We start from the raw sequence: 25,686 nt of genomic DNA, 5'->3' as shown, positions 1-25,686 counted from the left end.
CGCATCAATTATTATTCTTATTCTTTTCTCACAAGATTTCTTTCGTCGAGTCTTTAATTCTTTGCTATTCATAGAGTACAATTCGAGGCCAATTCGCTAGAGTTTTCTCTCTCGAAATAGATCTATGATTTTTAATATGAAGCTCTAACTATAAAGCTATATGTATATTAGGAAAAGTAATATGATGACAGAAACAAATTTACAATCAAATCAGGAAAAGAGAAAAATTTGTATATATCAATTATTATTCTTATTCTTTTCTCACAAGATTTCTTTCGTCTTTAATTCACTTCTTTGCTATTCGTAAAGAGTAGAATTCGAGGCCGATTCACTAGAGTTTTCGCCCTCGAAATGGATTCGCAGGCAAATTATACTTGGCTGGCTTCGCTCGTTCTTACTCGCGCCGCTTACTACACGTCACATTTTCGCCTCTCCCTCTCAGCGTGAAAGGGGTGAGCCGCCATTTGTCTGGCTTGTCCGCCGACTAACTAAGAGAAACTCCGCGGCGGAATCGTTTCTGACTGATGCCCAATGATCACTCAACCGTTTTTCCCCACCATTGTTCCATTGATAACACCTCCCCTCTCCACTGTCGTCAGTTTACCCTTCGACCATTATGGGAGGATTGCTCGAGACGGATCGCTCGAAACGCGTGATTTCGTTCGCGATACACGAGATAGCAAATCTAGGGGGAGGGGGAAAGAACAAATTTTTTAAATTTTTATTTTTTTTTTTTTTTTTTTTTATTATTCGAACGTATTCCTATTGTTAAATATGGTGTACGTAAATCTGGGACGATATTTCCATACGAGAAATTTATTCGAAATTTCAATAGTTACGTGGATAATAGCGCTTGTGTAAGCTTGATCCGGATATAGCGGACAATTTTACTCAAAAAGAATGTATTCGCATCGAAGTCTCTATAAATAACGATTAAAAAAGAAAAAATCATTCCATAAAATTTTTATACGTATTTCTATCCATTTTTATACGACGATTTTTTTTTTTTTTTTTTCAATAGAGGAATAATAGCACGTATAAATTCAAAGAAGGTTGAATACAGCTGTTTCTCTCTCTTTTTTTTTTTTTTTTTTTCTCCCCTAACTCCGTTTATCCGAATGAAATTTCTATAAATAACATCGGAGCATCGAATTTTAGAGCGTTTTCTTTTTCTTTTTCTCTCTCATTCGATATTCTTTTGAATTGAAAATCCTTTGAATTTCTTACTTGAATTTCCAGTTCCATAACGCGTGGTGACAAAATTGGGATCTAGGTTACTTTTTTTTCAATATGTTCAAATTCACGAAACGTTTAGAAATATAATCTTTAGTCTTACTTACTACTAGAATTTAAACGATGTACCTTTTCAACGAACCTACGTCGATCCTTCTCCCATGCTATCATATATCAAATCATAAAAAAAATATGCCATACGTAATTTAGAAAATTACTAATTCATATACTCAATTGCAATTTATAATAACAACACGTAATTCAAAATGTTAATCACGCCGATGTACATATAAAGTCATCAAGAAAGTTCATTATTATTTCATTCTCCTTGGCTCTTTTCTCCCGGGTTACTCCGGGTTATGCAATCAGAGGCAATAAAGACGCAACGATCCGAACGAATCGTGATTGCCAATTGCCATGATAAGTTCCAAGGGTAATGTTCGTATTCCATGAACCCGAATAACTCCAATATCCTTCTGGAAAGGTAGGACTGATTGACATAGCGGCTCGTAGCACGACAGTTAAACCGTGGAGAAAGATATATATATATATACAAAAATAGTCGTATTAAGAACTTCGATATTGCGTGCGTTTCCACCGACCTCCCTTCGTTACACATCCACTGATCATAATCGTGGAAAGAAAACTTTTTCGAAATACCAGCGGAACACCTCCCCCCTCGAAATCGCATGGTCATTTTTCTTTATACCGTGGCTTCCTTTCGATTAAACCGATCGTCGAAGCCGTGTTGTGTTTAATTTCATCGATGCGAATTAAAATGCGAAACTACTTTCGAAGTACCCCTTCCTTTCTTTCTCCGCTTCTTTCTTAATATTAAATCGAAAATCGACGTTTCTCGAGGAAACATGTCGTATACAACGCGCGATGAAACGCAAGCGTTCGACCCGACGGAACGGCCCAGCGAAGGTTTATCGCGGAAAATTGGAGTGCCGCGAAATAATTGGTCGATTAGGAACGATCGAAATTCTTGATAAAGGAACCGAACGATCAAACGCGCGAAGAGGCGAAAGGCGTCGCGGCCGATGATTACAGAAGGCGGTGGAAAGGAAACAATTTCACGATACATCCCCTTTACGACGTAATAAATCATCGGCAACCTCCCTCGTCGAGTCATTAAAGTTTGATCCCTGCTCTCAGATCTCGTGACGCCTTTAACGCGGCGTAATTCAATCTTGCGGATTTTCCAGATATCGCCGTGTAATTTATTATTAGCTCCTCTGGGAATAATTAATTTTTCATTCTCTTTGCGTCGCGTCCCTCCTTCCAAATAGTTTTCGAATTAAACGAATCGAACGATTCCTCGAGCGTGCGTGAAACGTTCTCGTGCAATTTCTGTTTTATTTCGATGTTTGCAGCACTTGGAAAGTTGCAGGATGAAACAATACTTGATTGTTTTATATATATATATATATATATATATATATATTCAACGGTTTAGTTTCCAGATTAAACGAAAGTGTATTAGTCTTGTACGACCGATCTTAAGTCTACTTAATGCTACTTGTTCCTAACGAGGGAGGGGGTAAGTTTGATCGTAGTTTTGCTTCCGTTTCTGTCTATTTGAATAATAGATACACGTTGCATGGATATTCGAGGAACAAAAACTCGTTGCTCTTGTTTTCCCCGTCATCAATTTGTGGATCTTTTGAAATACGCGTCCCCACGTGATTAACACGCCCATACACGGTGTGCAATTTTTGCTCCGCTAATTTCCAATCTTTTCCCCTCCTTTTCCTTTTAAAAGTGGGATAAAACACGTGAGGCGCAATGGTATTGAAATCATTTGCTCGGTTGTAGTTTCGTGAGTCCTTTTACCTTTTATATATACATACATACATATATATATATATATATATATATAGCGGTTCAGGGTGGCACGCAATAACCTTTGAACGATTTCTATCGCGTGGCACTATCGTTCGGTTCCTTTATCAAGAATTTCGATCGTTCCTAATCGACCAATTATTTCGCGGCACTCCAATTTTCCGCGATAAACCTTCGCTGGGCCGTTCCGTCGAGTCGAACGCTTGCGTTTCATCGCGCGTTGTATACGACATGTTTCCTGGAGAAACGTCGATTCGGACGCGATTTTCGATTTAATATTAAGAAAGAAGCGGAGAAAGAAAGGAAGGGGTAGTTTCGAAAGTAGTTTCGCATTTTAATTCGCATCGATGAAATTAAACACAACACGGGTTTAGCGCCCGTCGTGTATTTTCAACACGTGTGCAAAATGGGTCATTTCATTATTCATCGCTCGTCCCTCGTATTTTCACGTTTTATTCTATCTCTAAAGCGAGCGTTATTTTCCACGATAAATAGAAACGCAGTTAGGATCGCATGTCGAGTGAAAATCTTCTTCGGCCACTACCGCCCAAGTTAAATTCTCACCTAACTTGGTTCAAGCTAATCACCGGCAAACCGGGGACGTGCGTGGTTAACCACAATTGCATGCGACGTGTGACAATTGACAACAATCTCTTCATTGATATGTGTGCATATTCAGGAGAAAGAGGTGTATGTATATATATATATATACATATAGCATCGTTCGGAACGAGAAAATAGATGCATTTCGCATTAATTTATCGGATCGTTGCATCTGGCTATAATTTTTCTCTTTTCTTTCTTTTTTCTTTTTTCTTTTTTACGTCCCGTATGTAGAACGCCTCGTACAACCATTGGAATTCTCCTATTGAATTATTTCAAGCATTATATCATTTCTTTTTTCTTTTTTTTGAATAATTCAAATTTAACTAAACTTTAAAACAAAGCTAGGCGCTTAAAATAAACCAGAAATTCGATCGAAACTCGAAAGAAAGCTCGACGAATTTTTTTAATACCAAAAACAAAAAACTTCGCTCGCTTGAGCCAAGTCGCATCGAATTAAACGAATTCGAATACGAACGAATAAATGATGAGGTAATTGAATAAAGATGCTGTCGAATTGTGTATTCCGCAATTCCAAATCGTGGGATTACGATATATATATATATTTGTACGCCACGTTCATCGCCACGGTTGTCCGTTCATGATCCAAATATCAAGTAAATATGACGAGGCTACGTACCTCCCCTCCCCCTACAGAAAACGTCGAGGCGAATCGGAAACTGCGTGGTCGGATATAATCCGTGCGCGTGTATAGAACTCCCTTTGATCATAGTGTTGCAACGTCAAAGGGGGATGCGTCGTCGTTGGCGAAGATTAGCAGCTCGTACTTTCCGTCACAATTATTTCGACGAGGGTCGCCGTTTCCTTAATTTGAATTAAGCCTCGCGTAAATTCAGGTTACCGGGTCTTTTGTGTCGCCTCTTCTTTTTTTTTCTTTTTCTTTTTTTTTTTTTTTTTTTCCTCCCCAATTTCACGTACGATATCGTTTCGGTTTCAATGGTGATTGGATATATATTATTGTTTTATATACGAGAGAGGGAGAGAGAGGGGAAAAAGAATCTCGAGAAGAATAATAATTGTGTAACAAAGTGGGTTAATGATGATCGATTTTTAATTTGTACTTTTTAATAATACGATTTTAATTGGCACGCTCGATTGCTCTTCTACTTTCTAATTGAAATCTGGATCGAACGCGAAATTATATTATTAGAATACACGATTCTTGTGTACGAAATTTAATTTAAAAATCGTTCGATTAGATTAATTGTTTTCATAAAGTCAAAGAGTATCGAAGGATTCGCGATATTGAATTGATAACACATTGTAGGGGGATGTAATAATTTTATTAATTTCCGTGCACGGATGCCAAATGTGCGCGCGTTGTGCAACATAGTTGTATCGGAGAATAATCTGAAAGTAAAGGTTTGCAACGTATGCGTGGTTAGTTCCAGCAGCGTGGTGAATGGGCTCGTTGCCAGGATTCTCTCTATCAATGTTGGATACGTCAAAGAGGGATAAAATGTTAAGTAATGAGGTCAAGCAACTTGTACTTTCTATTTAATTACTACGTGTAATATCAAATTTTGATATCTCGTGCATGAAAATTTTTCTTTGAAAAATTGGTTGGAACTGACATCTATTTAAAATCATCGATGTTGTACGACGTGAAATGGAATTCAAATGAATTGTCAAAATTTTGAAAGAAGAAATTTCAATTTCGAAATTCAAATCGTTTAAACGTACAGAATATAATTTTTCTTAAAATTGAGAAGGAAGAATTTGGATGAAATATTATAATAAAATATATTAGTTAGTTGCGTAAAATTTATTTCTTTTATTGTAATATTTGATGCGTTATTTGCAAAGTGCTCGATACTCTTTGATCAATTTTTCGAATAAAATATTATGTTTTGTCTGCCGTCTGCACGGATATGTTTCAAGCAACTTTTATAGCAAAAATGTAACACAGAAAGTTAACGGGTAAATGATGCGATATTTATTAAATTTCAAATGAAATCACGAATAAATAGGGCGGCAAAGCAAAGAAAGTCTGATAACTGGAAATCATTATTTGCTCTTTAATATTTTTCGATAGATTTTTCGATATTTATAGCGAACAACTTGCCTACTTTCTCAAGTGATCGATCTTCAATTTTAAAATTGATTAAAATTTCAATCGAATTAATTACATAATTTCTAATATCTAAGAAAATATTATTTTTTAATTTAATTTCCTCATCAAATCATTCGATAAATCATTGTGTGGCCAGAATATTTTAGTTAACGAATATTACTCGATTAATTTAATATTGTAGCTAATATTATAGGTGAAATGTAATGTAAAGTTTAAGTGCACATGTTATCCAACTATATTCGTATACCTTATTATTACGTGCGTTGATTGTTGCTAATACTTGAAGTTAATGTTACGATATTGCGTTTCAAATTAATTTCACGTGGATTTATAATTTCAACAACAAGACAGTGTTATACTGTAATTCTTTAAATAAAGGAAAAATAATTATTGGAATACAAAGTATAATAATATCTATCTCAGAAATGAATCTTACGAAACATTTTATACATTATTTACTATGTTTTATTTTATTTTCAATTTCTTTAAAGTATTATGAACCAGACACGAATCGTGTAAATTATTTCAGTTTTCCTCTGCAATTAGATTCAATGATTGGAAAATTATTTATCGTATTCTAATTGCAGATACAATTTTTGGATTAGAATTATATTTCAATGAGAAAGTCTGAAATAGTTCTTTGGTTATGTCAAAGTTATATTAAATTTAATTTCTTTTTCAGTTTAAATTAATTCAGTTAAATTATATCGATAAAAGTTTTCATATTTATCAATGTTTTTATACTTTTAATTTTTTAGAAAATCTAAAATTTTACAGATATCAAATAAATTACATTGTAATAAGTTTTATGAAACACAACATATTCGTCAATTTATTAGTACAATAACAATGCATTCTATTGCGTAATTATGTGTAAACGAAGACAGTTATATAGAAATTTTAATTTTAATTAGCTTTTGCTTATAACGTACAGTCATTCCAAATAATATGTATTATTATTTGGCGCTCATTATGTATTATTAGTATCATCAAAATACTATAATAACGATGCACTAATCCGATAACATTTTAATTACTGTCTACATTTAAAGCATAACAACAACAATAATGATTCTTTGTTACACGAATACAAGAGAGAGGAATAGATTCATCAAATGTTGTAATAATAATCAAGCATTTTACCGTTCAAATTGAAATGAAAAATATTATAAATTTCGTATATTTAAAAAAAATATATATATATAAATTATTCCTACAATTAATAATTTACACAAATTAAATTTTTCGTCGAACAAAATTTCTAAATTGTACGCTTATTTCGTACATTTTTCTCCAAGAAAGAACAAAAATTCCATCGTCATAATAATTCACACGAACGAAATTTTTTGCTTAAACGTTAAAAAATTCCAAAAAATGCCATAAAATCGGTTAAAATTACCGCATCTGATTCACTCTCATCTCACCTCTGAATCCTCGGTTCAATAGGTGTAAACGGGCGTAAAACGATTAAAAAGCGTGATTTGGAAAAAAAGCGACGTGTAAACAAAAGGACAAGGGCCGATTGACAGCGGTTTCTTGGGCGGAAAAGAAGGAATCGCGAGTAAGCGGAGTGGGGATGAGCGTCGCCCCTCGTCCTTTGCTCGACTCCGGCTCGAGCGCCGGTCGAGGAGTGGGGGATCCTCGTGCGTTTACGATATACGGAGCACGAACTCGGAAGTTCAGTCTGTACGCGACAAGCGGCGCGTTCGTTCGCGCGTGTTTCTTCCCGCGTAAGTGTATCATGTGTGAGAAACGTGGTATGTGCACGGGTAAACGACAGGTGCCTCTTCTGGTAGTGACTACGTTGTTAGTTGGCGTGCGGCCGGAATTAGTCGGTGAGTACAAGTTAATATATAGCGATAAAAACGGTGTTGGTAAATATTTGAACGGTGTAACGGAGTAAATGATCTTCGTAGATATTTTAATTTTTTGATTTGTATAAAGATAAAATATATCGAGTGTTGTGGATTGATCGAAAATTGATTAATCGCGCTCGAAATCGTGTAATCTCGTCGTTTAACAAACTGTTGAATCGTTGAGGTGAAAACAATCGCAATAAATGTGCGATTTACGCTTGTTTTTATCCGCGATTTTTGCTTCGAATTTTGTTTTTTTTTTTTTTTTTTTTAAACAGTGTACGCGTATTACTTTTTAATCGCAAGTTCGATACATTTCGCGTTATATTTACGGCCGTATTAGCGCTCTTTTTTTAACAGAGGAAAAACGGGATAACTTTTCGATTTTTTTCGTTAGTGAAAACTTTCGAATAATTTAACGCGAAACGCGAATCCAAAGATATAAATACAAATTTTTCCGTTGAAAAGTATAAAAAGAATATACAATTAATTCTACAATTTTTGCAGTTTAGATTATTATTCCGTGAAAAGTAGAAAATACGCAATTCTTCTTCGATTCTCATATCCTTTATACAGATTTTTAGATATTTTAAAAATATTTCGCATTTACGATTCGCAACGCAAATACATTTGTTTACATTTCTTTTCTCGCAACTTTATTTACCACGGACGTATATTGCGCGTCTAATCAACGTTTAATGGATTAATATCGTTTATAGTTTTCTCCGACCGTTCGTTTCAAAACAAAATAAACATTATCCGGAAATCCGAGTTCCGAGAACAGAAATTGCTTGGCAAATAGGCGGGATAAAAGAGGAGGGCAAAAAAAATCCTTCCATAAATTCGTTTTTCCGTGTCTCTTCCTCTCTCTCTCTCTCTCTCTCTCTCTCTCTCTCTTTCTCTTTTGCCTCAGTGTAAAAATTATACTCCAATTTTTTCCCTCCTCGCGATAGAGAGCGCGAGACAGAGTACACGCGTTTCAATCTTGATGATGCCACGTATTTCTCAATTATCTACAAAATTGAATCTTAATCTGGCCCGCGCAATCGGGATGCACAATCTTGCTCACCTTCGTAACGCGTACGTTCGCCAAATACGAATCAAAATTCCGACTAATTCGACATTTCGATATCGTTCGTATCGCAGTTTTATTTTAACGAAAGAGAGAGAGAGAGAGAAAGAGAGAGAGAGATAAATTATTTTCGATATTATTTTAAACTCGTAAGAAAAGCGAGAAGTGTATCGCGTCGAGAGTATATATTTTCGTAACACGTACGAATCGGGCAGAAGAAGGAAAAAAGAAAAAAAAAAAAAAAAAGACGAGGCAATAAGAAGAATCGCGCGTATCGCTGATTTTTATTTTATCGATCGTGAACGATCCTTTCCTTCCCCGACGAGATGGCTGGGAAACTCGGTATAAACCGTAAAACTTCGATTCGTTTGAAATTTTATACGGTTCGCGACGTCCATTGTTCCGGATCCTCCCCTATACAATACATTGGAAAGTTTGACAGATACGTTTGCATACAGGTAAAGTCGCGATTTCGCAAATATTGCCGTGTCACATAGACACTCGGTTCGGTTACATCGGATAAAATACGAAACCACGTGGCGGTATAATGTCGAAACATCGAGCAGGTCAATTTGTACGTGTCGCGTTTCCGCCGACAAAACCGCTTCAACCAAACGCGAAATTCGTAAAAATTATCGGCGAGATAAAGATCCCTTGTGTCATCCATCGTGTTTGTCTCCTCCGCGTGTGCGTTTGCGTTCCACGTTTCCTTTCGTCTTTCGACGTGTCTTGGAGTAGCTCTTGGAGTCTGAATCATCTCGTTTATTTTTTTACGTTTAAAAAAAGACGATACTCTCTATTCCCGCAATACTTTTCTCGGTTTTCGGATTAGAGATATTCCAAACTCGAGAACGTGATATCGTTGCCGTAATTATTAAGTAGTTTCTATCAATCACACTTTTAGCCATTTTTAGAGGAGAAAAAAATTTTCAATATTTCAATTTGAAAATTTGAACGAAAAGAATCGGAAATCGAAATGATAATTTAAAAATTTTTGAGTATAAAGTAGTTAAAGTGGTTAAAGTGGATGGAAGAAAAAGAATGAAAAGAGAAAATTATGATTAGGGAAGGGTAGAAGAGAGAGAAGGAAAGAATTCGGAAATGAATTTTCGCGATTTACCGGCGATGGTAACGCGGATTTGTTTCGTATGATTGAAAATTACTTGACGTGAATGGACTCGAAGCGAGGTCGGAAAACCAATTTGTTTGTTCAGGATCAGTGTTTGATCGAACACACATTTATTACGCGGACGAAACACATGGCCTTTTATAATTACCAGCTGGATTAATTACTATCTATGGTTGAGCGTCGGTGGTTACATGGTCGTCTCAAATAGAATTTCTCTCAAAAATTCTTTAGAATTAATTCGAATAGTGTGAAATACTTTATTATTATTATTATTTTTTATTATTATTTTTTTTTTTCGAACAACAGATATCAACGAATTTTGACGAACATTCTATTTTTTTTATGCTTTTTTTTATTTTCTAATTCCTATGATGTGAGCGGAAAACGAATTTGAATTTTAAATATATTTAAATAATATATATAGATACACGCGTGAATAGAATAGAATAACGGGATACGAAGGATTTCGTTTATTTTCGAATATTAAAAAAAAAAAAAAAAAAAAAAATTATGTCGCTCGACTGTCAAAAATAAAATTAAAGCAAATGAAATATCTGTTGAAAGATGGCAAAGGGAAAGATAAATTGTTAAAAATTTTAATTAGATATATATTTGTTATATTTAAAAATATACGTACGCGTGCTTTACTTAACTTTGTTCGTTAAGGGAGGGAAATCGATGAATAAAAATCCACGCCATGAATCGCGGACGATACATTTGGAATAAGAAGATTTTTAAAGTCGGTACATATTTTAAAGACACGGTTAAAAGACGTTTAAAAGCGCTTACTATTTATTGCTGTGATCGTATATAGAATCCACGTATCCGCACGAGAGGTAAAAAGAATGTAATATCGCGAGAAACGATGCATAAAGTGGGATGCAGCAAATTTTTTAGTTTCAATCGTACAGAAGAGAGTTGTAAGATTGTACGCGAGCGTTCTAAATTTTCGGATGAAACGGTGAAATATAATTCAAGAGGGAGGGATAGATAGAGTGGATAAAAGTTTAATTTGTAAATATTTATATTTTTAAGGGGAGGAGAGAGTTTTTTAATTAGACGTTTTTTTTTTTTTATTAGCGCGATTACGCGGAGCTAAAGCAACGATTAACGTTCTCGCGATAATTCGAGAATATTATATCGGGGAAAAATTATAAATTTTTACAATATAAATTTGCGTACTCGTTTTTCTTTTTTTTTTTTTTTCGTTTATTTTTTTCATCATTGTATTTTCCGCTTTTCAATCATTTCGTCTCCGCTTCTAATGTAAAAAATGTATCAACACGGCAACGTTCGTTCGATCACTTTCAATCATTACATTCGTGTAAATCAAATATTTTAATATTTCAACAACAATATTTATTCCGAATAACATTATTTTAAAATGGATTTATATGATAAATTTAGAATGATAAAATATGCGTAATTTCACGAATTCAATATGATATATAGAGAACGCAGAGAACATCGCGTGTCGAAAATATCGAAGTCTTAAAAAAAAAAATTTTTTTCAATTATATCCCATTGTAAATTTTCCATCCGTTTTTTTTTTTTTTTATCGTTTATTTGTACTCACAATTCGTGGAAACTCGTCGCATAATTCGTGAACAAACGATAGAATTATCGTCGTATAAAGCCTACATGTGGGTAGAGAAGCGCAAAGCAAATTCAGCCAAAAGTCGAAAAGTGATGATAAACATCATTTGTTCAAATGTTTGGACAATCGTGTAATCTTGTTTACGATTTCACTTCACCCTTTGCAAGTTTTAATTATATATATAGAAACGACGTTATCAAATCCATCATCGAATATTTCATACAGATTTAACTTTTCGTTTTCGTTATCGGTTTCGAATCAGCTATTACCTATTTCCACGAGAAAAAGGAAAGTTATACCGAACAATATGCCGATATTTCAAACATTTTCATCGAACGTTTTATCGAGCTCTCTTCATAAAATTCGCTGTATCAATTAAATTCTATACGGATAAATTTTTTTTTCAAATGTAATACATTTCGAAAAAGAAAAAAAAAGAAAAAAAAGAATTAAATACGGATCGAATAATAAATGTTTCGTATAGAAGGTGATAGAGAAAAAGGAAGGAAAAAGAAAAAAGAAAGAAAAAAGTAATCACTCGATAAACGAGTGATTTTCCCCATTATTTTTCAAGTTTCCTTTTTTTATTATCAAGTTCTACCCAATTTTCTACCGAGTTCCGTTACCAAGAAAAGAAATGTTAAGAATCGGAAAGAAGTTCAATTAATTATCTCACTGTCCAAATATACCTTCTCGATCTAACTCGGCTCAATTAAAAGTCCATTCGGTTAAAAGTGTTGGAAGTGAACAAGCCTTTTAGCTATTTCGAGTCGCGCGCTGTTGGTAGGATTAAACCGGGCCGGATAGGTCAAGAAGCAAGGATTCCGGTTAATAACTGCCACCTCGCGATCACGGTATAATTTCATCGAAGGTCAATAGACAGATGGTGGGGGTGACGGGCCGCAAGTATCATCGAGATCCTTTGCCCATAAAATTGATCAAATTCTGAGATACGGTGTACCGGCAAACGCTTTGAATCCAATAAAGAGGATTAAGTGTACTGAGCTGTAAACACGGTGTGATTGAATTCTAGGGGGGAGTGACGAGGAGGAAACGTTCCTTCCCCTCTCCCTCCCGTCCCCATTTTTTCCCCTCTCACTCGCACTCTCGCTTTCTTGTCTCCTCGCCTCCTCGCTCTTTCTTCCATTCTCTGTCTCTCTCTCTCTCTTCCCACCATTCATCCTTTCAACTCGCTCCACTCCCCTCCACTCGTCCGATCCTCTCCTCGATTTTATTGTCTCCCTCGCGGTGTCCGGCGTTTCTTTCGACGTATAAACGAGTTGAAACCCGACGTGAAAACGGCGTGACACAGCGCCGTCGTTTTTTGTTCCAGTTTCATTAACCGTGGAGGGAATAATAATAACAATAATAGTGACATTAACCTCCTTTCGAAATCGAATAAAAAGATCTTGGGTTTGGATAAATTCTTGGTCGGAATTCTCGTAAAAGATTAGGTAATTTCGGTATCGTATCGATTCCCGTGAAAGGGACGGAGCAGAAGAAATTTTTTCTTAAAGATCTCGATTGTATCGATTCGAATAAGAACGGGGGCGGGTACTCGATTATTTTTATCGCTTTTGGAAATTTTTTTCGAAATTGCTTCGCACACTTTCTTTTCACGAACGCGAGCCTCTCGGCTGAGAATATTCAATCTGCCGTGTAAAAATGTCACGTGTTACGAATTCATCTCGTTTGTACCGGGGAGAGTAAATACATAAATAAATAAAAAATGGACTCACTCTAGGAAAGGGAATCGGCGCGAAAGGGAATAGAGATCGCGTAGAGGGAATATTCCATCGGATAGATTTTATTATCTTTGTTGTTAAAAGTGTTAGGATATTTATGGATATTTACAAAAAAAAAAAAAACGTAATATTAATATATTCCGTAATCCTACGTAATTGGTTGGATAATGAAGTCTCGTAATTGTGGGTTTTTGCCCGCAATAACCGAATAAATTATTAAACGATAGCTCAATCTCTATGTTAATTATTTTATCCCCGTGTTAATCATTCGATTACTTCGCTACTGCAAAACCTGTCAATTTTCTTTCGCAAAAATATCCCACGGAGAGGATTGATCGTGCAACGATAATGAGATCAAAATTAACGGATTAATTTATCAAGTATTTCCTCGTTAAAAGTATTCCTCCAATTCTCTTGTTGTGTTTCTTCTTCTTCTTTTTTTTTTTTCGCCACCATTTCGTCGTTTCACTTTCAACAAAAACAAATTTTCTCTCCTTTATGATTATCTTGAAGCGAACCGACTCTTGAAAGAGTGAAAAGGACTCTATCTTTTTCTTCTTCTTTTCCAATCTCTTGAACCAATTCATCGAATTAGTCGTTTCATCGCGGAGACGTTCGCGTGTTTTAAACGATTTTGATCGAGGATTTTTGATCGAGGGTTGTCGGGACGCGAGCCACGATACACAAGTTAAATGGATTTGAGGTTGGATCGAATTCTGTCGACGCGAACACATTAAGTTCGACGGTATTGTTTTTCCGGGGAAAAAGTGATTTAAAAGAAAGTCGAGGTTGTGGGAAACGATTTATCAAGATTTTCCGGGCGCGCGATCGGCATTCTTCGCACGATCTCCAATCGACCCGGGAAACTGCGGCGAATACAGTCGCGCAAGGGAAATGCGCTTCGCTTCGTCCTTCACCCCCTCCCCTCCCCATCACCGGCCATCACGAGAATTCCATTCGGTCGAAAAGTTTCGCGGCGGTGATTCCCGAATGTTCCCAATTATTCGCCTCCTCCTCCCCTCCGTCGCTTTATGCGCCACATTCGTTCATCGTGTTTCCTCGTTTCCCTTTCGAAAGAATTTCAAAAGAAATTTTGGAATGTTTCCTATTCTATTCAGCAACGTTTCGCCGATCCCGCGATTAATACATTTACTTGTACGCGGATTGTTATGCACTTGGACTAGGGTTGGCCTGATTGCAATTTCGCGAGGATAATACGGAGCTCTATGGCCCCGTAAGATTTGAATATCCGCAAGTTCGCAGTAACCGGCAGTGATATCGATCCTGGGGGTTAAGAGACCCGTTGTGCACGCGATCGAATTCTGTAACGCGATTCGCTGTCAAACCTTCTCTCTCTCTCTCTCTCTCTCTCTCTCTCTCTCTCTCTCTCTTCTATCAATTCGTGCCCGCTGTAATTCATTCAAATTGTAAATTAACGTGAAAGTCAAACATATCGCGGAGTTTATATATTAGATGACTAGGGGATATTCCTTCGACTGGAGGGGGAGGGAAGGAGGCAGCTTTCTTCGAAATTCAATATTATTTCGCGTTTCATTTTTATCCATCGTTGATTAATCGTTCATCTCCAATGATGATAATGCGATAGATAATGGATGGGATTAGACATTTTTCTCGTATATTTCCTTCCAAAGGGATAATTTCTTTTGCTTCGAATCCACGAATTGAATGGATATTGGGGATTCGTCCAAGGTAATTCAAAAATGATGGGTAAAATTTCATCGTAACCAATTCGATTTTTCGTTCCGGATCGCATGACGACACCTACATCTTCCAGCTTTCTGTGTACGCGTTTCCTATGCGTATAAACGTAAAACACAAGATGGCGTTAATAAACTCTCGTGAAATAAATGTTAATGTAAGTATTCGAATTACTTTCCAAGAATCCGTTCAAGTGCACGAAGGTAGTGAAACGAGTGCGAGTATGGAGAGGAGATTTCTTTTCTCTCTCTCTTTTCTTTTTGTTTTTTCATTAAATTTTTCGACACGTTATTTTCTTCCTTTTCCTCCCTTTTTTAGCTTCTTTTTTTTCTCTCCCCCCATTATGCGCATCGCGTTTCCTTCCGGTCCGTTGTATAATTTCTACCAAGATGAGTGACCTGAAAATCAATGCCTAGTGACTTTATGCAGAACAGAGGTCTATTCGCTTCGTTTACCTCTTAAAAAATCTGGAGGGGAAAAAAGAAAAAAAAAAAAAAAAAAANAAAAAAATAAATAAAATATCTCAATCGGTACTTTCAGCGAAAATTTTTCTCGAAGAAAAAAGCGTCTATTTCTATTCTTTTCCCCCTCTATTCAGGGGGGGGGGGAAAGAATGAAAATTCCAATTGCAGACGGTAAATTTTAATCATTTATCGAAGTTAAACGGTGATTTCAATTCATACGTTTCGCAAATTTAAATTAAACTAAATTTCGCAAACTAAATTTCATTAAATTTCGAATATAAATATTTATTATACGTTAAATTGCACCGCGTACGATTTAATTATCTCTTATATTCGAAATTTAACGAAGGCTCGAGTCATTAGAAACGATAATAAGACGATAATAAGACAAACGTTCAATTCAAAAATCGAATATTTCGACCTCTTTCGCATATCGTATCGTATACATTTGGCCGCTGTCAATATGGTTCAGGTGTGTTGCATAAGAAAGACGTAATTTCGCTGAAATTTCAGACGATTTTTAATAGGTTCAGAAAGGTTAAACCAGGCATCTGTCCACCATACGATATCCATACGTTTTTATTAACACGCGCACGCATATTTTCGCGATCGATTGCATCGTTCACCGGTTTAATCGCGAAATTATTCTATAAAAGGGAGGGGGGGGGGGAAAAATTTACATTATCGATTCGATAAAACGGGAAAATTCACGTAATTCACGTTGCAACGGTATTTCTTTTTTTTTTTTTTTTTTTTTTTTTTTCCAATTTAACCTGAAGTTGAAATTATTTCACCAACTTCAACTTTTCAATTCTCGCGGTGAAGTGTGCCGTGGGAAAAGGGGCCGTTGAAAAACGCGTGCCTATATTAAAATTAAACAAGCTGTCGCGTGTTATAATTTACCTGTGTTTTAGAGAGGATTTATAGTTTTATTCACGCGCGTTTAAAATGTGGAAAGATGTTAAAACCCGCGTGATCCCACAGGTAAGGGGGGAGGGGTTGTGCTACGTGATACGAAGCGAGAAGAGTTGAATTTTTCCTTTTTTCTGAGAGAAAGAAAAAGAGAGAGAGAGAGAGAGAGAAACGGATTTAAATGAAAATTACACCTCGGTTACGCTCGCGGAGGACGAGTTACGAATAGATCGAGTTAGAATTTTTATTTCTATCCAAAAAAAAAAAAATAATAAATAAATAAATTAACAAAGAGAGAAGACGAAAAAGCAGACAGAAGGATGAAATGATGAAAAACGATATTTGCCCGTATCCGGAATACAGAATATCGGCCGGGAAAAATAGTTTTAATGGATAGGACCGCGAAACTCGGGGCAATAAACGACGAGATATAAATCACAAGTGGGTTGACGGCGGGCAGAGAGAAAGAGAGAGAGAGAGAGAGAGAGAGAGAGAGTGTATATTCAAGTTTGAATACAACTCGTCAAAGTAGAAATTCCAGCTTACAGGTTTTGCTTTTATTCGAAACATTTAACTTTTACCAAATATCGGATCGGCATTTACGCGTATTCGAGTAAGAGATATTCCATTAATTAAATTCTTCGCGTTGTTCTTCAATTTTCATTTTTCTTTTTCCCTCCTTCTCCTCCTTTTTTCCCTCCCCCTCCCACTTCTTCTCGGTAACGGACCGAATATTCGAAATATTTTAAACTTGCCCTCCCTCTCCTTCCCTCTCTCTCTCTCTCTCTCTCTCTCTCTCTCTCTCTCTCTCCCTCTCTCCCTCTCGTTTGCCCGATGAAATTTTGACACGAGCGAATTGTACGTTTGTTCGCGGCTGTTTCAAACTCCATTTTCATTTTCGCGGAGAGGAGAAGTGAAAATTAAAAACGATACGAAATCCCTGGCGAGAGAAGACAAAAGCGAATTAAAACGAAACGCGCGCGCATTATAATTAATAACGTTTCGGGGGAAGGGGGAGGGGAGGGGAGTGGAGGGAGATCCGTTATTGTTGATTCTTCGAAAGCATCGATAAATATGAACGATGGGAGAATCGAATTAATCATTTCTTATCGGCGTTGGATGTGGCGTGGTACGAACCGTTTATCGCATACTTTTCTCTTTTTCCTTTCCACGAGATCGAGCCAATTATTATTCCATCTCGCGGAAACGGAACCGCTTCCGATTCCCCCCCTCCGTCGATGCTTTATTCGCGCGCGTTTATACACGAGGGTGTAAATTATTATAATCGTTAACGCGCTTCTTCCGCGCCGCTTGCTCTGTTTGATTTTATTCGCCGTTGGGATATTTAATGAACGGGCAAAGGAGCAACGCAACGCGTACAAACACGCATCTTACGTGTTTAAAAAAAAGGGAAAATGAAAAGATTGCTCTTCCTTCTTCCCTCCGCGTTCATTCGAATTTCGAATTTCCCGCCTTTTCCCCCTCCCCCTTTTCCCCCCTTCCTCCGTTCCCTTCTCCTGAATTTCATAACTCACCGATTGTGATCGAAGACACAAGGGGAGGGAAAGGTAAGGTTTGAAAAGAGTGGATAAAGGGGATAAAGGAGGGATTATCGACGTTCCGCTTTACATCCGAGATGGATAATTTGCCGGATAATGACACAGTGTGGGGCGGGAGAGGGAGAGGGGGAATGGAAGAAGCAAGGTGTAATTCACGGGAAGCGGAGCCACCGACGTCGAGTGATTTCAACGGTGAAACGAGAGAAATAATTCATACGAGTGAAACACGTGGATGCCTGCGCGGCTGGATATAAAATATGTGGTATTGAAGCCGCAACTTGGCGGCCGGGTTTACGTGCATCCCGCGAAGTATACGTGACTGTGTGCGGTTCGATCGAAAGAAGGAAGGGAAGGGGAGGGGGGGAAAAAGGAGAAAGGAAGAAAGGAAAAGGGAAAGGAAATAGGAAAGAAGAGGGAAGGGGTGTAAAATTTTATTACGACACGCGCTGCTAAACAGATGACAAACGGATGACGGACAGTTTCTTCGGATCGGTGGGCGAGAGATTGTTTCGAAACATATTCCTCGTATATACAATCGTGGAGACGTCGAATCTAATGATACGGTTTGAATTTTTCTTTCTGAAAAAGGTTGCAGATTATATTTTATGGTAAATTTTTATTCCAATGCGATGATCCTTCGATTTCCGGTTTTGTGTAATTCCGTTAATTTTAATCTTTTCGTTTTGAGAAGTGATGTGTAAAGCGATTTTATTGAGGGGAAATTGGAACAAAGGTTCGTCGATAAATGTATTCGATCGTTTATGCAAAGAGGCTTGTAAATTATTTTTTTTTTTCTTTTACAAAAATTACAAGATTACTTTTTCAAATTATTTTGTTTCTAGAATTGCGATTTACTATTATTTTTATATTACGAGATATCGAGGTTTAACTCGAATAAAATGGTAAATAATATTTATACGCAACGTGTAGCTTTAAAAGTTTTCAGTTCTTGTGCAAACGAGTATTTGGAAAGAGTTATACAAAGAGTTAAATCTTTGTTAGATCGAAAATCGAAAATAGTTTGGCCCCGCGTGTTTGCTTGGTTAGGGCAAAGCTGACTTGTCAAAAGTAATATTTTTCGTGAAATTTTCCTCGAAGAAGTTTCTCAGGAAGGGAGGCTCTAAACGATGTGGCAAGAAATTGGTAGAGCTGAAGAAAAAAAAAAAAAAAAGAAAAGAAAAAGGAAAAAAGTATCCGAGATGAAAAACTTACGCTGGATAAAGTGATATTCTATGCGCGATAAAACAAGATGAGCATAAATTTGTCGGTGAATTTGCACGAGGAGGCCGAGTCCAGCCTCGACTGGAACGTCTTAACGATAAATTTTTATGAACTTTTCAGAGAAATTTTGATTTACTTCCGGGATCCGGTTCACAATTCATAATTGAACGGGGAGGAAGAAATATTTTCAAAAGCTTTCTATCGTTTACATCCGCGTTTCCATCCAAGCTTTATTTCTGTAAATATTTCGTATTATCGTCTCGCGATGTATTATCGATCAATTGATCGTGAAATTTTACTTTTTCCGCGGTTTTAAGGGATGGAGAAATTGTTTTGATCAGACAAGTGTATCTTCCTCGTAATAATCAATTCGTCGAACATTTTTTGGCAATGAAATTTTCTTTTCAATATTCGACTAAAAGAAGAAAAAAAAAAAAGAGAATAATTAAAACCGCCTCTATATTAATAATTAAATAATTTATTCGCGAAATTAATATTTACGTAACGAGGCGTTGCGAAAAGGAATGAAATGCAAAATTTTGCGCGCGAAATAATTGACAAAATTCGCGACAAAAATGTCTGCAAAGTCGGAAAATGAAGCGGCGCGCATTCGGAATTCGAGTTTAGAAAATCACTTTTCGGCGACAATCCCGAATTTCTACAAGTTATAACTTCCACGGCTATTGTTTTACTTTTCGCTTACAAAGTTTCACGCACTCTGCTTAGCAACTTTGATAACGGCGAATAAGAACGGGTAAAGGCGGGCTAAGATAATCTCGTTGAACGCGTATTGGTGCACTCATTATTATAATCTTGCCTCGAGTGAAATTTGTTCGTCGTTGAAAATTTTACAACTGCTATCTCCGATAAAGAAAAAAAAAAAAGAAAAAAAAACTGTACACAGTAACCTTTGTACAAAAACCTTGAATAGAATAATAAAATTAATCGTCAAAGTGCAAACGAGTTGAAAAAGAACCCTTTCAATATTTGCAATTTTTCGGCGTTTTTCGGCGAAGGATCAAATTTCCTATGAAGAAAAAATAAAAAAAAAAAAAATCTTACTCGAAACGATTGACAATGTCAATGTAAAATCTTTTATATCAACTTAACCCTGTCTAACGTCGTACAACGCTCCGATGATTGAACGTTAGAACAAATCCAACTCGATAGGAACCGTTTCGCCCCCGCCATTAACGAACTTTTGCAGTTTCTGCTTTTAAGCCGTTCCGATAGCGAAGGAGGTATATATACCGAGGTAGAAGTTGCGGGGGGCGAGCTAAGGGAGGTAATCGTGCCAAACCGCATCTGCTAATACAACCAGCAGCGCATCGACTAAGCGATTCCGCTAATCTATACTGTCCGCTCTGATAACACGTGGGGAAGGTGGAGCAATCACGTTAACCACCGCCTCTAATCATTTTCCTCGGAGCGATAATTTTTTGAGCTTTAAAAAGATTACCAACCGGGCTGGAACGTCTTCAAAGTCTCTAGGGATTATTCCATGGGGATTATGCCAGCTTGTGTCGCCATCTGACGGAATTATTTTTCTTTTCACGCCATTCTCTCCTTTCTCGCTCATTCTTCGCGGCTCTAATAGATTTATCAAGCGTGAAATTCTCTCTCTCACTATATATAAATATATATTTGTGAAATAGGAAGAATAAAATTAAATATCCAATTAAAATTATAGAGCGAATCATCGATCGAATTAATTGGTCGCATCAATTATACGAGATTCGATATCGTTCCAAATCCGAGAAAAATCAATTTCCCTCAATTTGTCCTACCTAACGAGGATTAATCGGAAAGAGATTTCTATATTAAATTCAAACGATATCTCGCTTTTTTTTTTTTTTTTTTAAAAAAAAAAGGTGAATCGAAGAGAAATATTTCCAGGATAATAATTACGATTAATAGCAGTGGCAAACAATATCATGTTCCCTTTCGGCAGCACGAGGAAACGAAGAACGCTTTTGATTAGTTTGCGACAAAGTCGTGTCTCGCTGTCGACAATAAACAAGGAACGGTTAATGAAGAAGATGTTTTGAAAATTGGTACGTAGCTCCTCAGTTATACGACAGTATAAATACTTAAGTTTGAAGCCGGTTGAGTCGAGACGTTGCTCACTGTAAAACTGGAGAGAGTGGGAGGGAGGCTCGAGAGTGAGAGATCTTCATCCCGTGAATCCTTCATATCTCGCGATAAATATAATCTTGTATCATTTATTGTGGCTGGCAAAGCTTGCCGGGTGAAAGTGGCTTGATTATGTTTGCTCTCCTACCAAAATGAGATGCAGCCTTTCAAAGGGCGAACGCTTCCTTCTAGTTTTATTACTGCCTTTCTTTGCCACTCTTAAACGATACTCTCTCTCTCTCCCTCTCTCTCTCTCTCTCTCTCTCTCGCTCTCTCTCTCTCGCTCGCTCGCTCGCGAATCAGAGAGATCGCGGCTCATCCGTCTGTGCAACGTTGCTTCGTCTCCAATGAAAACTCCGTGGGATGATAGGCACTTCGATGATACGAAGGCCAATTCCTTCCTCCTCTTTGCTTAGTTTTTATTTATATAAACTGGGAACGGATATTCAAGCTTCCCTTTGAAATTTTTCGAACGTCTTTCGAGTCGTTCGAAAGTAAAATTGAAGATAATTTTTTCCCTTTTTTCTTTTGTCATCGCTGCGATCTGTTTCGAAAAAAATTTTCCTCAAAAATTTTCTGCGATCGCGATTTCAGATCGGTTGGAGAAATATTGATTAACCGGCCGAATCTGGATCAGTGGACAGTTGAAAACTGATTAATGAAATATAACGAGACAGAGGAGATTCAAAAATATCGTGGAAAAATTTGGTGCTCATCATCATATCTCCATGAAATTTTCATTAAAATTTGTCAGAATTGTATATACACGACAATAGATAGAGATTGCCTTTATGAGCATTAAATATCCAATTATATTGCATTTTTGCCGTTTATTAATTATAAATAATATTAATTATAAATAATAAACCGCGTATCGTTGTTACTAGATAAATTCTCGAGGAATTCAATCGAACCCTCTTTTGGAGAGGAGCCCTTTTCTCCCATCCGTTTATTATTATTAACCTAAATAAATATTAGGCGAGGAGATCCGCGTGGAAAGAAGAAGAAGAAGAAGAAGAAGAAGAATTGCAACTCTGTGTATAATTCATACGTTCGCGTGTTCCGTGCGTGTTCCACGCGCGTCCGTTTCCACGAATTTATCCCCCGTAGAAATTGCATTATCTCTTGGAGCCGCGTCTTTTCCTCCCTTCCCGATCCAAGCCAATTTTCGATTCACGTATCTCGCGAGAATATCGAAGAAGAAAAAAAAGAAAAAGGAGCAAGAAGGAGGAAGGAAAAGCGTCGCGGATTTAATTTAAGATCGACGATCGGTTATCTATTATTATCCGCCCTATTATTATTCGTCGGTTAAATATCGGTGCAAGAGTCCTCTTGTGAGAGAATGGCCACGCGAATTTGCATATGGCGGAAAGTTGTGGCTGGAAACTCTTCACTTCTGCCACGGTGATTTCGTCGGTTATCTCCTCATATATATGTATGTATGTATACAGAGCCGTGTATCTGTTGATCTGTATAAAAGGAGGAGGTCAGGAAAGATTCGCAGCTTGTTCATCTTTACCTCTTTATCCGCTGGATATATCGCGAGGCTGGACGATTGGATCCAGTTTTTACGAACCGAACCCTTCCTGGGATAAACAAAATGTTCTGATCCTCGTAGTTTTCTTCTCCATTCTCGCGAGAGAGAGAGAGAGAGAGAGAGAGAGAGAGATGGGTTTGACTTTCGCTTCGTTTATTAAATGATTCCATGCGTATTCGACTTATCGTCGAAGGGGAAAGGCTTCCTGTTCCTTCTTTTCTTATTCCCTTCGTTATCCCCGCCGACGATCACGGATGATTCAGTCCGGTATTTTAGATTTGAAATAGCCCCTGGGGATATCCTGGATGGATTTTCTTCCGGCTATCTTCTCCGTCAGATTCAATTTCAACGATCGAGAAGTTCCCCAATACTTCTGCCAAGTATTTCGTTCTGCTTTTTCTCCCCTCTGTTTCTTCTTCTTCTTCTTCTCCTTCAGTTTGTCTTAATCAGTAGTAATGACGTTCAGGAATCGTGTTTTTAAAGTTCCAGCCGGGGAAATTCGTGGTCAGGGACATTGTCGCCGTCAAGTTCCGCCGGAATTTATTCTTCTTTCTCTCTCTCTCTCTCTTTGTTGAAACGAGTCGAAAGGAGTAGTTGAGAAAGAAGAAAAAAAAAAATTCTTTGAAAATAAAACTTCTCGAGTGTATTAACTTTCTTTCTCTCTCTCTCTCTCTCTCTCGTTTAGTCTTTCCTTTTTTTTCTCCGCCTCTTTCTCTCTCTCTCTCACGCTGTCCTCGAGTTATTAGATTATGTTTCCTTTTATTGACCAAGATGGATGGAAAAAAAAGAAAGAAAAAAAAGAAAGAAAGAAAGAAAGAAAAAAGAAGCACGCTTGAAAGTTGAAGAGGTTTAAAAGGAGGTCGATATTGAAAGGTTGAATGGATGGTTTACAACCGAAGTTTATTTAACTCGATGTTTTATTCAATTTGCAAAATACGCGTTGAATATGTATATGCGTAGGAGGAGAGAGAAGGAGAGGAGGGTGAACACAATAAGTACTCGAAACCACGAAAATGTTAGAGTAGTCTTTCATCCAATTTTGCTCGTTTGCTTTGTCCAATCTCGATTGGACTGCACGGATTCACTTCCATCAGCGATATTATTTCCCCAGATCTTCCCTTCCCCATAGGTCTTTCATTCCTGGAAAATACCGTGACTCGGTGTGTTTTAGATATTGTTCACCGAAACCGGAATAGAAATTATTGAATACCATCGATTGTTGGTGATACTCGAGCCCACTCTTCTGGGCATCAATGTCAAGCTAACAGACAGTAAGTAATCAAAATCAATGAGAGTGGAGTGGAGTGGAGTGGAATGGTGGTGGTGGTGGTGGTGGTGGTGGTTCGGCTGCCATTTTTGAAGTTTTCTATTCGAGGTATCGAATGTACGACGATAAGAATATTCCGTGGAAGGATTTATATATCGGACGGGTCTCGAATTTTTACAATTACGTTAAAAGCATACGTTACGATGAATTGCTTCTGAATTATAAAATAATCGTTATTGATTTTCTTGATTTTCCACGTTTTCGTACAGACATTTTCCATTTCATTATTTCCGTTTCAGCTTGTTTAGAAATAATATATTGGAGTTGGATTATCTTATTCGATCTAAATCGTCTAAATCGTCGAAATTACTTTTGATTTATTTCGTATATAACTTATTCCATACGTTGCAAACAAACGTAAGAACGATAAAAGATTCAAGCTTGTGAACGATTCCAATCCTTTTCTTCGGTTTTCGGATCAGAAATCGTTAAATTGTTAACAAGCTGGGCAAATAAAATTTGAAGAAGATTCCATATATTCGCCTTCAACTTTCGAACGAACGGAATAGAAAAAGAAAGAAAGAAAGAGAGAGAGAGAAATAATAATAAAAAAACTACAAATAAAAAGTTTTTACCACTTGACAATTTTCCACGTTTCGCGCGTAACCTGTATGCAAATCGAATAATACTGGAACTTATTTACTATACAACCTACATTGCACAATCGCCACAGTATAGATTATTTAAAAACACGCAACGAAATTAATTGCACCGCTATTATTAACCTTTTGTCCCATTAAAACGTATTAAAAAAAGTGTGTAACAAAGCCACGTACTCACGCGCGTCACCAAGAGTGCGTGTGTATCATCTTAGGAGTTGGCTTAAACAAATCGGTTTCATAACCTCAAAAATTTTCTCCCCTCGGCTCTCGGGCTCGCGGGGTGGAGAAGGGCCATTAACCTGGAAATTTTTAACCACGAGGAAACCGTGGTGGCTTAAGTCCTTGGTGTACCAGAGGTGTACGTATCATAATTCCAAGGAGGCACGGATGAAAAAAGGGAATATAAATAAAGGAGAAGAAAGGAGGGAAAGAAAGGGGAGAGACGAAAAGGTGGAAAGAAAAATAACTAGTTTGCCAGGGAAAGAGAAGAGGAGGAAAAAAAAAAAATAGTCGCGACGTGAGAACGTCAGATTTGCGGGTTTTAAAGCTCGGACGACGATGTTCACCTGGTTGAAAGCTATTGTCCTCTCTTCGCGGACTTTTCTCCGCGGAGGGGAGGGGGAGAAAAATCTTTTCACACCGTCACACCGCACTCCGGAATCGAATTTAATTAGTATATATATTGATACGCGAAATTGGAATAACACGTCGACATCGAAACATTAATCTCCGTGGTAAATATTAATGGTGTGTACGAGGGTGTCCTCCAATACGCGGGACAATTTTGACAAATGGCGCGCGAATCGCAATTTTTCTCTTCCGCGAAGATGAAAGAAAACGGTATGAAAAACGATATGGAAAATTACTACCTGTCGAATTAATTTTTTTAATTCGATTTATTATTATCGTTAATTCAAAATTATTTGAATTATTTGTTTCCCTCCTCGTTGGTCGATCAATTTCTTTTTTTCATTACTATCATTATTATTTTGGATAAATGATATTCGAATAGAACAGTTTTTTTTTTTTTTTTTTTT

General features: G+C 37.0%; 1 protein-coding gene across 1 annotated transcript in view; it reads left to right on the top strand.

Moving 5' to 3' along the window:
* Nucleotides 1–7,480: 7,480 nt before the first annotated feature.
* The window catches only part of LOC122713137 (lachesin), a 218,036-nt gene continuing 199,830 nt past the window's right edge, over nucleotides 7,481–25,686 (top strand). Inside the window, exon 1 of the mRNA XM_043933348.1 lies at nucleotides 7,481–7,611. Within this exon, the coding sequence (XP_043789283.1) occupies nucleotides 7,518–7,611 (94 nt within the window). The 5' untranslated portion in view covers nucleotides 7,481–7,517. The remainder of the gene's footprint in view (nucleotides 7,612–25,686) is intronic.

The sequence above is a fragment of the Apis laboriosa genome, unplaced genomic scaffold (genome assembly GCF_014066325.1).
Source record: "Apis laboriosa isolate Shangri-la unplaced genomic scaffold, ASM1406632v1 scaffold22_cov146, whole genome shotgun sequence".
Classification (NCBI taxonomy): domain Eukaryota; kingdom Metazoa; phylum Arthropoda; class Insecta; order Hymenoptera; family Apidae; genus Apis; species Apis laboriosa.
The sequence above is the reverse complement of the archived record's forward strand: the minus strand, read 5'-3'. Positions and strand labels throughout refer to the sequence as shown.